Source organism: Podarcis liolepis, assembly GCF_965112155.1.
Source record: "Podarcis liolepis genome assembly, chromosome: 4".
NCBI lineage: Eukaryota > Metazoa > Chordata > Lepidosauria > Squamata > Lacertidae > Podarcis > Podarcis liolepis.
The window spans coordinates 103,827,982-103,840,916 of record NC_139558.1 but is presented as its reverse complement, the minus strand read 5'-3'; the positions used below and the strand labels follow the sequence as shown (position 1 = coordinate 103,840,916).

The 12,935-nt window shown below is 50.4% G+C and overlaps 3 protein-coding genes across 10 annotated transcripts in view; 1 reads left to right on the top strand and 2 right to left on the bottom strand.

The window, feature by feature from the left end:
• Positions 1-12,935, top strand: part of LOC310705090 (uncharacterized protein) — a 271,846-nt gene that overhangs the window by 130,595 nt on the left and 128,316 nt on the right. The gene's annotated exons all lie outside the window — the stretch shown is intronic.
• Positions 1-12,935, bottom strand: part of LOC310705042 (uncharacterized protein) — a 67,688-nt gene that overhangs the window by 7,750 nt on the left and 47,003 nt on the right. Inside the window, exons 2-3 of the mRNA XM_083499341.1 lie at positions 6,116-6,209; positions 5,772-5,854 (exon numbers count right to left, since the gene is read on the bottom strand). Coding sequence (XP_083355467.1) covers positions 5,772-5,854; positions 6,116-6,188 — 156 coding nt within the window. The 5' untranslated portion in view covers positions 6,189-6,209. The remainder of the gene's footprint in view (positions 1-5,771; positions 5,855-6,115; positions 6,210-12,935) is intronic.
• The window catches only part of LOC310705032 (uncharacterized protein), a 357,812-nt gene that overhangs the window by 311,413 nt on the left and 33,464 nt on the right, over positions 1-12,935 (bottom strand). The window contains exons 1-2 of one of the 8 annotated variants that reach the window (XM_083499302.1): positions 8,597-8,681; positions 6,412-6,916 (exon numbers count right to left, since the gene is read on the bottom strand). The exons of 1 other annotated variant lie outside the window; for it this stretch is intronic. In XM_083499302.1, the coding sequence (XP_083355428.1) occupies positions 6,412-6,825 (414 nt within the window). In that variant the 5' untranslated portion in view covers positions 6,826-6,916; positions 8,597-8,681. Of the gene's footprint in view, positions 1-6,411; positions 6,917-8,542; positions 8,682-12,935 lie in introns of those variants that run through there. 6 more of the 8 variants (XM_083499297.1, XM_083499303.1, XM_083499304.1 and 3 more) reach the window with 6 other exon arrangements.

Here is a 12,935-nt window from a genome sequence, read left to right as displayed (position 1 = left end):
AGAGGGTGTTTTGCAAATCAATACTTCCTGCACCTAATAAATGGGGGGATTGTCAGTCTGCATTTATTAGTGCAGAAAACATTGATCTCTTTCCTATTCTGATTAATTCGAGAGGGTTCTGGAAGCTTGTCTGCATAAGAGAAATAAGCAGAAGGTTCCTGATGTTTGGGTTATTCCTTCAGAGAAGCTGAGTACAGCAGGGCAGCAGTTGAAGGAGCAAAAAGGGTTTTCTTGTGTGTGTGTGTGTGTGTGTATGTGTGTGTTTCTTTGTGGCTGATTAGCTGTTCTCCCTGTGCAAAGGTCAGAGGGGGCAGGGTTTCTGTTGAGGAGCTTAGCTGTGGGAGGAGCTTATCAGAGATAGCAGGGCAGCGGCAGTTTGAACCATCTTTTAGATTTAGGGGAGTTAGTCTCAAACGTTTGTTGGGGGAGACCTAGGTTTTTTTGTGGGGGGAGTTATTTGTCCTGTCTTCAAGCTTTTTATGATGGAGGACCGCTGTAGCCACCCCCAACGACACGTTCTCAAGATGGAGGGGGAGGGAACAGCTGCAGTCGCCTGCAGTTCCTGCGCAATGTTTGCCAGCTTGCCAAAGGTTGCAGGCAGCTTTACCTGCAGCAATTGCATGTTGATTGCCCTCTTAGAAGACAAAGTCCAGCAACTGGAGGAACGTGTAGCTACGCTCCAAAGAATTAGAGAGCTGGAGCTCTTCTTGGAAGCAACAGAGCACACCGTCTCCACCAAGGAGGAGACAGGGGACTCCCCTGAGAAGGAGGCTAGTTCACCAACACAGGAGCCAGATATATGGAGAAACGTGACTCAAAGAAGTAGGAGGCCCAGGGTTCATTCTGATTGTTTAGAAATACACAATCGCTTTGAGATCCTCTCCCCTAGCATGGAAGATGAAGAGCAGACTCCTTTTGAGGATCTCTCCCTCATTTCAGTCGATCAGGTATATGAAGACGAGCAGCAAAGTCAGTCCTCAGGGAATGTGCAGGCGACCTTGGAACGGACAGCTCATGGAAGAACCCTGACCAAACCTATGAGGAGGCGTGTAGTGGTGATAGGGGATTCCCTACTGAGGGGAACAGAAGCAGTGATCTGTGGGCCTGACAAGATGTCTCGGGAGGTTAGATCCAAGGGGCTAAGATCCAAGATGTAACTGAACGACTGCAAGGAATCATAAAACCCACTGACAAATACCCCTTCCTCTTGGTTCATGTGGGAACCAATGACACTGCAAGCAATAGCCTCCAGAAGATCAAAAGAGACTACGAGGCTCTCGGCAGGAAATTGAAGCAACTAAATGCACAAATTGTCATCTCAACTGTCCTCCCAGTTGAACGACGTGGCCCAGGGAGAGAGGGGAAAATAGTGGAAGTGAACAGCTGGCTTCGCAGATGGTGTAAACAGGAACGGTTTGGATTCTTAGATCACGGACTGCAGTTTCTTGAAGATGGACTTCTGGCAAGCGATGGGCTGCACCTCACAACGGTTGGGAGAAATGTTTTTGCCAAAAATCTCAGAAACCTCATCAGGAGGGCTTTAAACTGACTAATGTGGGGGAGGGAGACAGTGCTCCTGAAGGTAGGAGTCTATCAATTGATGAAGATGATCATCCAAATGTCATAGAGCAAACAGCACGCAGACCTAGTGGTGGGAGGAAAAAATCCTTAAATAAGAGACATGGGGGAATGATTAATGGACTTCAATGTCTGTACACTAATGTGCAAAGCATGGGAAATAAACAAGATGAGCTTGAGCTCTTGGTACAGCAAACTAAATATGACATAATAGGCATCACTGAAACCTGGTGGGATAAGTCCCACGATTGGAATGTAATAATGGGGGGATACAATCTATTTCAGAGAAACAGACCAGACAAGAAAGGAGGAGGAGTGGCGTTATATGTCAGGGATGTGTATACCTGTGAAGAGATCCAAGATTTAGAACTTCAAAGCCAAAGTGAGAGCATTTGGGTCAAAATTAAGGGAGAGAAAAATAACAGTGACCTCATTGTGGGAGTTTACTATAGATCCCCAAGCCAAACGGAGGACATAGATGATGCCTTCCTGGAACAGATGGCCAAGCATGCAAAAGGAAGGGAGATAGTACTAATGGGGGACTTCAATTACCCGGATATTTGTTGGATGTCAAACTCAGCCAAGAGCATAAGGTCAAACAGATTCCTCACTGGCCTTGCAGACAACTTCATTGTCCAGAAAGTGGGAGAAGCAACAAGAGGAACAGCCATTTTAGATCTGGTCCTAACCAATGTTGATGACCTGGTTAGTGGGGTTGAAGTGGAAGGATCATTAGGCGCGAGTGATCATGCTCTTCTGAAGTTTACTATACAGCGGAAAGGAGCAGCCAAGCATACTAGGACTCAATTTCTTGACTTTAAGAAAGCCGACTTCATAAAACTTAGGGAAGTGCTGGGTGAGATCCCATGGACAGTAATACTAAAAGGAAAGGGAGTTCATGATGGCTGGGAGTTTGTTAAGAGGGAGTTAGTAAAAGCACAACGTCAGGCAATACCAATGAGACGGAAACATGGAAGGTGCCTAAAGAAGCCAGGGTGGCTATCTAAAGAACTTTTAACTGAATTAAGATTAAAAAAGGATGTGTACAAAAAATGGAAAAGAGGGGAAACCACCAAGGAGGAATTCAAACAAATAGCCAGCATGTGTAGACACAAAGTCAGAAAAGCTAAAGCATAGAACGAACTCAGGCTTGCTAGAGAGGTTAAAAGCAACAAAAAAGGCTTTTATGGGTATGTTCGTAGCAAAAGGAAGAACAAAGAAACAGTGGGGTCACTCAGAGGAGAAGATGGTGAAATGCAAACAGGGGACACAGAAAGGGCTGAACTCCTCAATGCCTTCTTTGCCTCAGTCTTCTCCGATAAAGAAAACAATGCCCGACCTGAAGAATTTGGAGCAAATGATACAGCAAAGGAAACACAGCCCAGAATAACTAAGGAGATAGTACAAGAATACTTGGCTAGTTTAGATGTATTCAAGTCTCCAGGGCCAGATGAACTGCATCCAAGAGTATTAAAAGAACTGGCAGATGTGATCTCAGAACCACTGGCAGTCATCTTTGAGAATTCCTGGAGAACAGGCGAAGTCCCGGCAGACTGGAGGAGGGCAAATGTTGTCCCTATTTTCAAAAAGGGGGAAAGACAGGACCCAAATAATTACCGCCCAGTCAGTCTGACATCAATAGCAGGGAAGATTCTGGAGCAGATCATTAAGCAAACAGTCTGTGAACACCTAGAAAGGAATGCTGTGATCACCAATAGTCAGCATGGATTTCTGAAAAATAAGTCATGTCAGACTAACCTGATCTCGTTTTTTGACAGAATTACAAGCCTGGTAGATGAAGGGGACGCAGTGGATATAGCCTACCTTGATTTCAGCAAGGCATTTGACAAGGTGCCCCATGATATTCTTGTAAAGAAGCTGCTAAAATGCGGTCTTGATTATGCTACCACTCAGTGGATTTGTAACTGGCTGACTGACCGAACCCAAAGGGTGCTCATCAATGGTTCCTCTTCTTCCTGGAGAAGAGTGACTAGTGGGGTGCCACAGGGTTCTGTCTTGGGCCCGGTCTTATTCAACATCTTTATCAACGACTTGGATGATGGACTCAAGGGCATCCTGGTCAAATTTGCAGATGACACCAAACTGGGAGGGTTGGCTAACACCCCAGAGGACAGGATCACACTTCAAAACGACCTTGACAGATTAGAGAACTGGGCCAAAACAAACAAGATGAACTTTAACAGGGAGAAATGTAAAGTATTGCACTTGGGCAAAAAAAAAATGAGAGGCACAAATACAAGATGGGTGACACCTGGCTTGAGAGCAGTACATGTGAAAAGGATCTGGGAGTCTTGGTTGACCACAAACTTGACATGAGCCAACAGTGTGACGCGGCAGCTAAAAAAGCCAATGCAATTCTGGGCTGCATCAATAGGAGTATAGCATCTAGATCAAGGGAAGTAATAGTGCCACTGTATTCTGCTCTGGTCAGACCTCACCTGGAGTACTGTGTCCAGTTCTGGGCACCACAATTCAAGAAGGACACTGACAAACTGTAACGTGTCCAGAGGAGGGCAACCAAAATGGTCAAAGGCCTGGAAACGATGCCTTATGAGGAACGGCTAAGGGAGCCGGGCATGTTTAGCCTGGAGAAGAGGAGATTAAGGGGTGATATGATAGCCATGTTCAAATATATAAAAGGATGTCACCTAGAGGAGGGAGAAAGGTTGTTTTCTGCTGCTCCGGAGAAGCGGACACGGAGCAATGGATCCAAACTACAAGAAAGAAGATTCCACCTAAACATTAGGAAGAACTTCCTGACAGTAAGAGCTGTTCGACAGTGGAATTTGCTGCCAAGGAGTGTGGTGGAGTCTCCTACTTTGGAGGTCTTTAAGCAGAGGCTTGACAACCATATGTCAGGAGTGCTCTGATGGTGTTTCCTGCTTGGCAGGGGGTTGGACTCGATGGCCCTTGTGGTCTCTTCCAACTCTATGATTCTATGATTCTATGGTTTAAAGTGGTTCTCTTATCTCTTCTGTCAAGGTCAGGCTGACTATAATAAGAGGCCAGAAGGAGCCTGGGTTTCTCTTTCTCTCTCTCTTCCTTCTGGTGTTCTGTACAAAGTATGCTGAGTGTTAAGGTTTAGACTTATTATGTTATGTAAGTAAATTCTGCTGCAACTGGATTTCTTATGGACAGCGCCAATCTGCTAACTACCATATTTTTCGCCCTATAGGACGCACCTTTTCCCCTCCAAAAATGAAGGGGAAATGTGTGTGTGTCCTATTTGGCGAATGCAGGCTTTCGCTGAAGCCTGGAGAGCGAGAGGGGTCGGTGTACACCGACCCCTCTCGCTCTCTAGGCTTCGCGGACCTCTCCGCAAGCAGCGGGAGTGCTCCCGCTGCTTGCGGAGAGTTGCCGGCATGCCGAAGCCTGCGCGCGCTGAGATCAGCGCGTCCAGGCTTCGTGGACCTCTCCGCAAGCAGCGGGAGCCAGCGCTGGGCTCCCACAGCTTGCAGAGAGCTGCCTGTTTGGGGGCTGGTGTCGGGGGAAGCTCGGGCCTCCCCCGCCCCAGTCCGGCGCCTGGGGGAAAAATATTTTTCCCCCCTTTATTTTCCCCCCAAAAAACTAGGTGCGCCTTATGGGACGGTAAGTCCTATAGGGCGAAAAAAACGGTATATATTGGAGTTCTGCTCTGGATCAATATTGAGTTGAATTCCATGTCAGGGTCTTCCTCCACAAAATCAGTTGCTGAGAGTGAATCCTCTCTGGGATTTTTTGCAAGCGACTGAGCAGTGCACTAATGTACAACCTGCCTTTGCTCCTCCATTGTCAGACGTCTCCTGGTTCTGAGAGACAATCAGGGAGGGTGGCTTCTGGCAGAAGGAGAGGGAGCCCCCCGGTGGCTCCTCCTTCTCCTGACTCACCTCTGCCTCTCGACCTCCCTCCTCCCACTCACCTCCTTCCTCTTCTGTCTCTGATTCTGGACTGCATTCTGCCTCAGGGTCTCCCAGCTCACCAAGCCCTGTAACCCCTTCAGATTCTGACACCTCCTCTTCCCAGGTTTCTCCCTCTGACCGCCTATCCTTCCTCTACCTTCACTCCTTGGGCTCTGAGACGTCTTCCCTTCCTGGTTCCCCAACTGTTTCCTCCCACCATTCCTGTGTGCCCAACCAGTCCATGACATTGCTCCATCCCTCGGCCTCTGTCCCCACAAGGCAGCTTCCCCTGACCTGATCTGGTTCCACAGCCGCTGCTTCACTTCTGCCCCCATGAAAAGGCGGATCAGGAGGTCTTGCCGGCATCATTATGTCACCTGCAAGAGAAAAAAGGTAAGCAGGACGCCAGGAGTGCCTGCTTCTCTCACAGGTGAAACAGGGCATCTCTAACGACAGATGGGCCTTTGAGAAGGACTTACCTGCTGAGAGTATTTGGACATTTGTTTCATATGTTTGTTGTGCAGAAATATGTCTCCCCTGTTCTAGACCCGTGGCCCCAACAGTCCCCCCCCCAAAAAAAAACAAGATGAAAAGAACCCACAGATTAGTTGGGAAACCAACAAAAGGAGAAAACCCACCATTCTCCTTACCCAATGGCCTCTCTCTGGTGTCCAACGGAGGCCTCTCTGTCTCACGGGAATCCGTGTTCATTTCTGCAAAATGATCATTTTCCTGAAAGACCAACAAGGATTCAAAACAGAGAAAGGTGAGAAATATTACAAAGAGAATGAAAAAGAAAAAAACTTTAATAGTGTTAGATCTCATTCCATGGATGCCTCCCCAGAAAAAGGATAGGCCATCAGCAGACCATTATGAGATGTTCTCCATCCTGTTTGGAGCCCCTTGGGAGTATCCAGAAGAAAGTCTCTCTCACCTGCTGCTCTGCCTGCTTCCTCTCCTCTGCCTGACTCAGGAGGAAACCTTCGGCCAGGGCCACCGCCTGGGAACTGGTCTCCGCTCCGCATTCCCTCACCCAGCTCTCCATCTCCAGTGGAAGGACAGCCAGGAACTGCTCCAAGATCACCAGGTCCAGCATCTCAGCTTTCGTGTGCCTTTCTGGCTTCAGCCACTGATGGTCAAGGTGGTAGAGTCGGCTGCAAACCTCTCGGGGTCCTTTGGCCTCCTGGCAGCAGAACTGCCTCAACTGCTGGCTCTGCACCTCTGAGCGGAGGGTGTCCTCCTCACTCAGGATCTTCTGCCCAGAGTTTTCCCAGAATCCCCCACTGCTCCCAGTTTGGATGACATGGCCTCTTCCTGCTCCAGGGCCAGCTGAGTCTTGCTCATCCATCTCTGCTCTCAGGAAGCCTCTGAGAGATCAGAAGGAACCCTTTGGTCTTCTGCCAAGTTCTGTCTGTCTGAATGAGAAGCTCTAGCAAATCCTACAAAGCAAAAACATTGTTCTGTTACAAAAGCTGTACAATATCAGGAGAAGAAAAAGGTTTCCTGAGCAAGCATGGATGAGTCCTGCTGGGAACCAGGGTAGGACTGCACCACAGCCCAGACTCTGCGCTATCTTTCTAAAAAGGAGGAGGAGGAGTTGTAGGCCTCTAGAAGGGAGATTGTGGAAATGTGGAGGCAAGCGAAGAGATTAATGCGAGGGGACTCAGCCTGGTTGCTCCTTCCTTCCAGTCAATGCATGAAGTCAGAACTGATTGACAAGGGAGTCATTGGTGCCTCATGAAAAATGATTAGGTGTGTTGAGTCCGAATCTCCTTTCTTGCAGCTTGAAGCCATTGGTTGGAATCCTGCGCCCAGGTGACATGGCTCTCCTGTCTCCTCTCTGTCTCCTCCTCTCCAACTAAACATACCCAGCTCCTCATAAAGCTCGGCTTGATCTGCTTGGCTGGCCTCCTCTGCCAATAAGGAGAAAGAAAGAAGGGAAACAAAGGAAGAGGTTTTGGAGCAACCATTCACACGTGTTTCCTCTGTTGTGCAATGAGGCTGACCCGTGTCACACACAGCAGAAGGAGGAGGAGGAGGAATAGGAATAGGAGGAAGAAGTCTCTAGCCCTCCTAGAAGGAAGATTGCAATGCAAAATGTGGAGGCAACTGAAGGGATTTCTGGGAGATGAATCAGTCTGGTTTCTGCTGCCTTCCAGTCAATGCATGAAGTCAGAACTGACTGACAAGGGAGTCATTTGTATCTTGTGAATAATGGATGCTTGGCTCTAGTGGGGGTCCTCACCTGGGGGTCCTCAGGAGTTGTTCTCCCCCCACCCCCACTCCCCTGCTTCTGTCTCCTTTTCTTGCACTTGGACTCTCTGCCCCTCTCCAGTCAGACCCCTGGGTGGGGTCCCTTTTTCTTTGCTCCGAGGGCCAGGAATGTATCTCGCCAACCCCTGAGGGCCAAGTGGATGGGGCCAAAGACACCTCCCTTGAAATTTAGGAGGGTAATTTAGTATTATTATTCTGTTAGATAGCTTAACACCCAGAGAGACATTGATGCCAAGGTCCCTGGAGGCTCAGTGAGTAGCAGCGCCCATTTCCAGCAACAATCCCTTTGGGAGAGAGAGGATGTGGTCCTGGGATGCCCTGCTCTGGGTGCGAGGGGATTGCTGCAGTGGCCTCCGTGGGGAGCTGCCCTGGGAGACACTGGGAAACTGGTCCCCAATGCAGCAGCCAGACTCTGGGCTGGGATCCCTCTCTTTATTCCTGGCCTCTCTCTCCCACCTTTTTTGGGGGGGAGGGGCTAGTCCACCTCCTCGTCTGGTCTTGGAAAACCATTTGCACATGTTTCCTCTGTTGTGCAATGAGGCTGAGCGATGTCACGCAGAGTTAAAGTCCCAGGGACTCCTTTGTTTAAAGAAGGGAGATCTTTTCTGAAAGGGGGGGGGCGGAGGGTCAAATGAGTTTGGGATCCTCTGATCTGCAGGAAGGAGAGCGTGGCAGACCTGGCCCCTCCCTGGCAGGACCCTCTCCTCCTCCCTGACTTGGGGTCCCCCCCCCTGCAGGAGCAGATCAGGCCCCCCAGGCCCCCTCCCCTGCTGCAGCCCTGAGACCCCCACCAGATCCCAGACAGAGAGGAGACTCACCAGATCCCAGACAGAGAGGAGACTCACCAGATCCCGGGAGGGGGCAGCGAGGCAGCCCTTGCAGGAGAGACACCAAAGCAGGAAAGGACTGGGAGGGAGGGGCCTTGGCTCTGGAGGACCTGCCCCCCCCCGTCCGCTTCCTGTCCTCTCTAGGAAGGCAGCTCACTTCCCTTTAACCCTTGCCAAGCCGAGTCCCTCCCGCTCAGCCCTCTCTCAGATTATTATTATTTCTTATGGATTAAGGCGGCAGCTGCCCCCCTGGCTAGGCCAATGCCCAGATATCCTTTTGGGGGTGAGGCTCTTGGCCGGACTCTGAGCATCTCCCTCCCTTGGCCAGAAACCAGAGGAAGAGCCTGCAGGGAAAAGGGCTTTGCAGGAGGCAAGGAAGCTCCTCCTAGAATTCAGGAGAGGAGAGATAGAAGGGGATCCCAGGGTCATCTAGTCCAACCCGAAGCAATGCAGGAATCTCAGCTAAAGCATTCATGGCAGATGGCCGTCCGATCTCTGCTTAGAAACCTCCAAGGAAGGAGAGTCCACCACCTCCCAAGGGAGACCTTTCCCTGCCCAGCTGCTCTTAGATGTCCCTCAAGGCAGCGGGTCCTGAGTTCTAGCCCTGCTGAAACCATTGCACTGGCTGCCAAGGAGGAACCAAGCGAAGTTCAAAATAAATAAATCCTATTCTCGTCATAAATGAGTAATACTTTCCTATGCATGCTTTTTCTGTCTAATAATTCTTATGCATTCTTGTTATGCTAATATATAAAAGTGTATCATTTCCCTTTCCAGAAATGCTGAATTGCTAATTCAAGGGACACTGAAGTCCTTGCAGAGATGACAAGACAGCTTTCCAGATTAGTTACCTGGGAGTGAGACAGTTGGCAGAGTGGCACTGGGCTCGCTAAGATGCGAAATACTACAGGAATTGCTTTCCTGAGACTTTTTAGCGGGCAATACCATTTTAAAAGTAGATTAATTTTTATGTGATGGCCGTGTGTTTGCAAAAACTCCACATTTTCCAAGCTTTCAGGAGCAGGACTAAGGGGTGAAATGAAGCCCCCCAGACCCCCAAAGGTTGAGGGAAAGGCTCTATCTCCCTTCTTCCTTTTCATTAACAGTTCTTTCCACCTAAGAAATGGGAAGAAAGCAGATGCTCATGTAAAGCGCAGGGTTTGTTGGGGTGGAAATTCATGAGCTGACGATGGTATGATTTGTCAGCAATAAATATGATTTGTTCTTATCTGTAAGTGAAGACACATTTGAAACAATACAGAAGCAGTCAAAGGGAATTTCCTAGGAAGTCTTTTACTCCGTCTCACCTGCAATCATGTGTGCTGAACACACAGAAACACATAGATAATGTGAAATAACTGGGAGTTACAGACTCCAAATAACACTCAACACATGCAAGCAGATTAATGCAATAGTACATATGATTTCCCCACCTCCTTTTAAAAAAATTGCTTTTATTTATTTTCATGGTAGAAAATATAATTTTAAAGAAAGCAATGGTTACAACCATAAACAACAAATACCTTACCCTGATGAAATTGCAGACTTTCATCATGCCATGTGTTAAGGTTTCATTTGATTACAGTGGTACCTTGGGTTAAATATGCTTCAGGTTACAGGTGCTTCAGGTTACAGACCCAGAAATATTACCTCGGGTTAAGAACTTTGCTTCAGGATGAGAACAGAAATCGTGCTCCGGCGGCACGGCGGCAGCGGGAGACCCCATTAGCTAAAGTGGTGCTTCAGGCTAAGAACAGACCTCCGGAACGAATTACCGTATTTTTCGCTCTATAGGACGCACTTTTCCCCCTCCAAAAATTAAGGGGAAATGTGTGTGCGTCCTATGGAGCGAATGCAGGCTCCTTGGCTTCAGCGAAAGCAACGCGAAGCCTCCAAAGCGCAGAGGGAGCACTCCAGAGGCTCCGCGTTGTTTTCGCTGAAGCCTGGTGCGCACCGACCCCTCTCGCTCTCCAGGCTTCAGGGATAGCCGCCTGAAGCCTTTGGAGCGCAGCGGGAACTCGGGCTGCGCTCCAAAGGCTTCGGGTTCCTTTTGCTGAAGCCGGGAGAGCTGCGGCTTGAAGCGCGACTGGCGGTGTCTGCGCAGCTTGCCCCGAGACAGCTTGGCCGGCCGGGTGGGCTGAGGGAACTCCTTGGTATGCAGACGAAGTGCGGCATCACCGCCTGGTAGCTCGAGCGGATGCCCATCAGCTCTGTGGGCTTGGTGGCGGCGGCAGCCAACAAGCGGGGGAAAGAGAAAAGCAGCAAAAAAGGGAACGCCGAGAAAGAGCGCGCGCGCCAGAAAGCCCGAAGAAAGCGCCTCGTGCTTGGGCCTCACTTTGTGCTGCTGCTTATTCTTCGCTGCCTTGAGGCGTATCTCTCTAATGCGAGGGAGACCCCGGAGGTGGGGCGAGAGGGTGGCTTCTGCAGCCAAAAAAGCGCGCTGGGGAGGAGGGTAAATCCTGCTGGTGGCGGCAACGGGCAGAAAGAAGCGGGCGCTCCGCTGGTGTCCCTGCGCCACGCGCTCTCTCTCGCCTGCCCACACAGGACCTTGCTCAGATGACATGCAATGCCACTTAAAGGCAGTGAGGCCGCTTCCCTTCCGTCTGACGTGCGCTCCCACCGCCCCTCTCCCTCGCCGCCATGGGGGGATTGCTCTTCCAAGGAACGGCGGAAAGACCCGCCAGCACCCACCGCAGAAACGGCAGGGGAGGGAGCGAGGGAACCCAGAAGGCGAGGCGGAGTGGGGGAGGAGGCGTGGGACAAGCCAAAACACGTCGCCCCTGCCTGCTGGGGGGGGGTTCCTGGAGAATAAACGGCCCCTTTTTTGCAGGGGGAGGTGGCGAAGGCAGCCGGGAAAGCAGACGTGGAATAGGCACGATGGGATCTCCCGACTTTCTTACTTTTTAAAAAACTTTGAAGCAGCCACAGGGGAAGCATAGAATCATAGAAGTCCGACTTCGATCATAGAATTGTAGAGTTGGAAGGGGTCCCAAGGGTCATCTAGTCAAACCCACTGCAATGCTAGGGGATTTTATTAGCAGCGTTTACGGGGGGGGGTTAAGCGCATGAGTGTGGATTTAAACCCCGCTCCCCACGTGGTCTGTTTCCTTCCTCTTTGCAGCCCCAAATTCTGGCTGCTGTTACCCCACCTGCACTGGGGACGATTTTCACACACAAACACGACTTAAGACGGCAAAAAGATCAGTGCATGTTAAGTTGTGGGCGAACATAGCAGATGACACAGTGATTTCTCCAAAGAAGCTCTTTATTGTAAGCTGGACAGAACTGAACAGCCAACAGCTCAGCCGGCCTGCTTTTATAGGCAGCCGGCTATCAACATTGTAGCAGCAACAGCCCAGGGTTTCCCGCCTAAAATAACTGACATGGACCTGAGTGAAAACTATCTACACTATCCCCCTGCTGGCCCAGGGTGAGAACTTCAGTACATAACACCCCTCCCCACCGAGATAAGGCGTTAGTTACAATCGTAATGGTTTCCTTATATACAGCACTACACGTAATGGTTCAGTTAGGCACAAAAGCATATCGGTTACATTTCCCATACTTAGACCAACAGTGATACATGTCCAACAACATAGTCCTTTAAATAAGTTGGGCGCTTGGAAACTCTGCCAGACCGCCGGGGACTGGTAGCCAAGTCCGGGGGGCCACACAATTCTTGCTGAGGCTGTGGTGCAACCCTAGGTGGCGTTGAAACCATATCCCCTGGATTCGCTGCTGTGGGTGGAGCCTCCGCAAGTGGAGTGGTCTGAGTCTGTGGTAAGTCTGGCAGACCCTCTGGCAGTTTGTGAGAGAGGTGTAGGTGGGGCCTCGCCATCTGTACGTGTCTCTTCTGGAGCCGCAAGCGCAGTTGGGGGCACCTCGGTAGTGTCCAAGTCCCCAACCCTGCGCCTAAGCTGGTCTATGTGCCAGCGCCACAAGCGTCCGTCTTCGAGTGCCACCTGGTACGAGCGAGGTCCAGTGACTCCCACTACTGTGGCTGGCACCCAAGGGATGTCCCCCACATAGTTCCGGGCAAAGACCTGGTTTCCTGGAACAAATGACCATGGCGCGTTGGCACAGCCTAGGGGTTCGGCCACGGCAAAGTCCGGGTGCAGCCAGTCGAGCGGTGACCTGAGGCGGCGGCCCATAAGCAGTTCAGCAGGACTCCGCCCTGTGGCCGCATGAGGGGTGATGTGTTGCACGAACAAGTATTCAGCAACCCGCTCATGCCAGTCTCCTTGGTCCAGGCGTGCCAGTGCCTCTTTTGCTGAGCGCACCATTCTCTCCGCTTGCCCGTTGCTGGATGGATGAAAGGGTGCCGTTAGGGCATGGCAGATGCCCAGTCCCAAAAGAT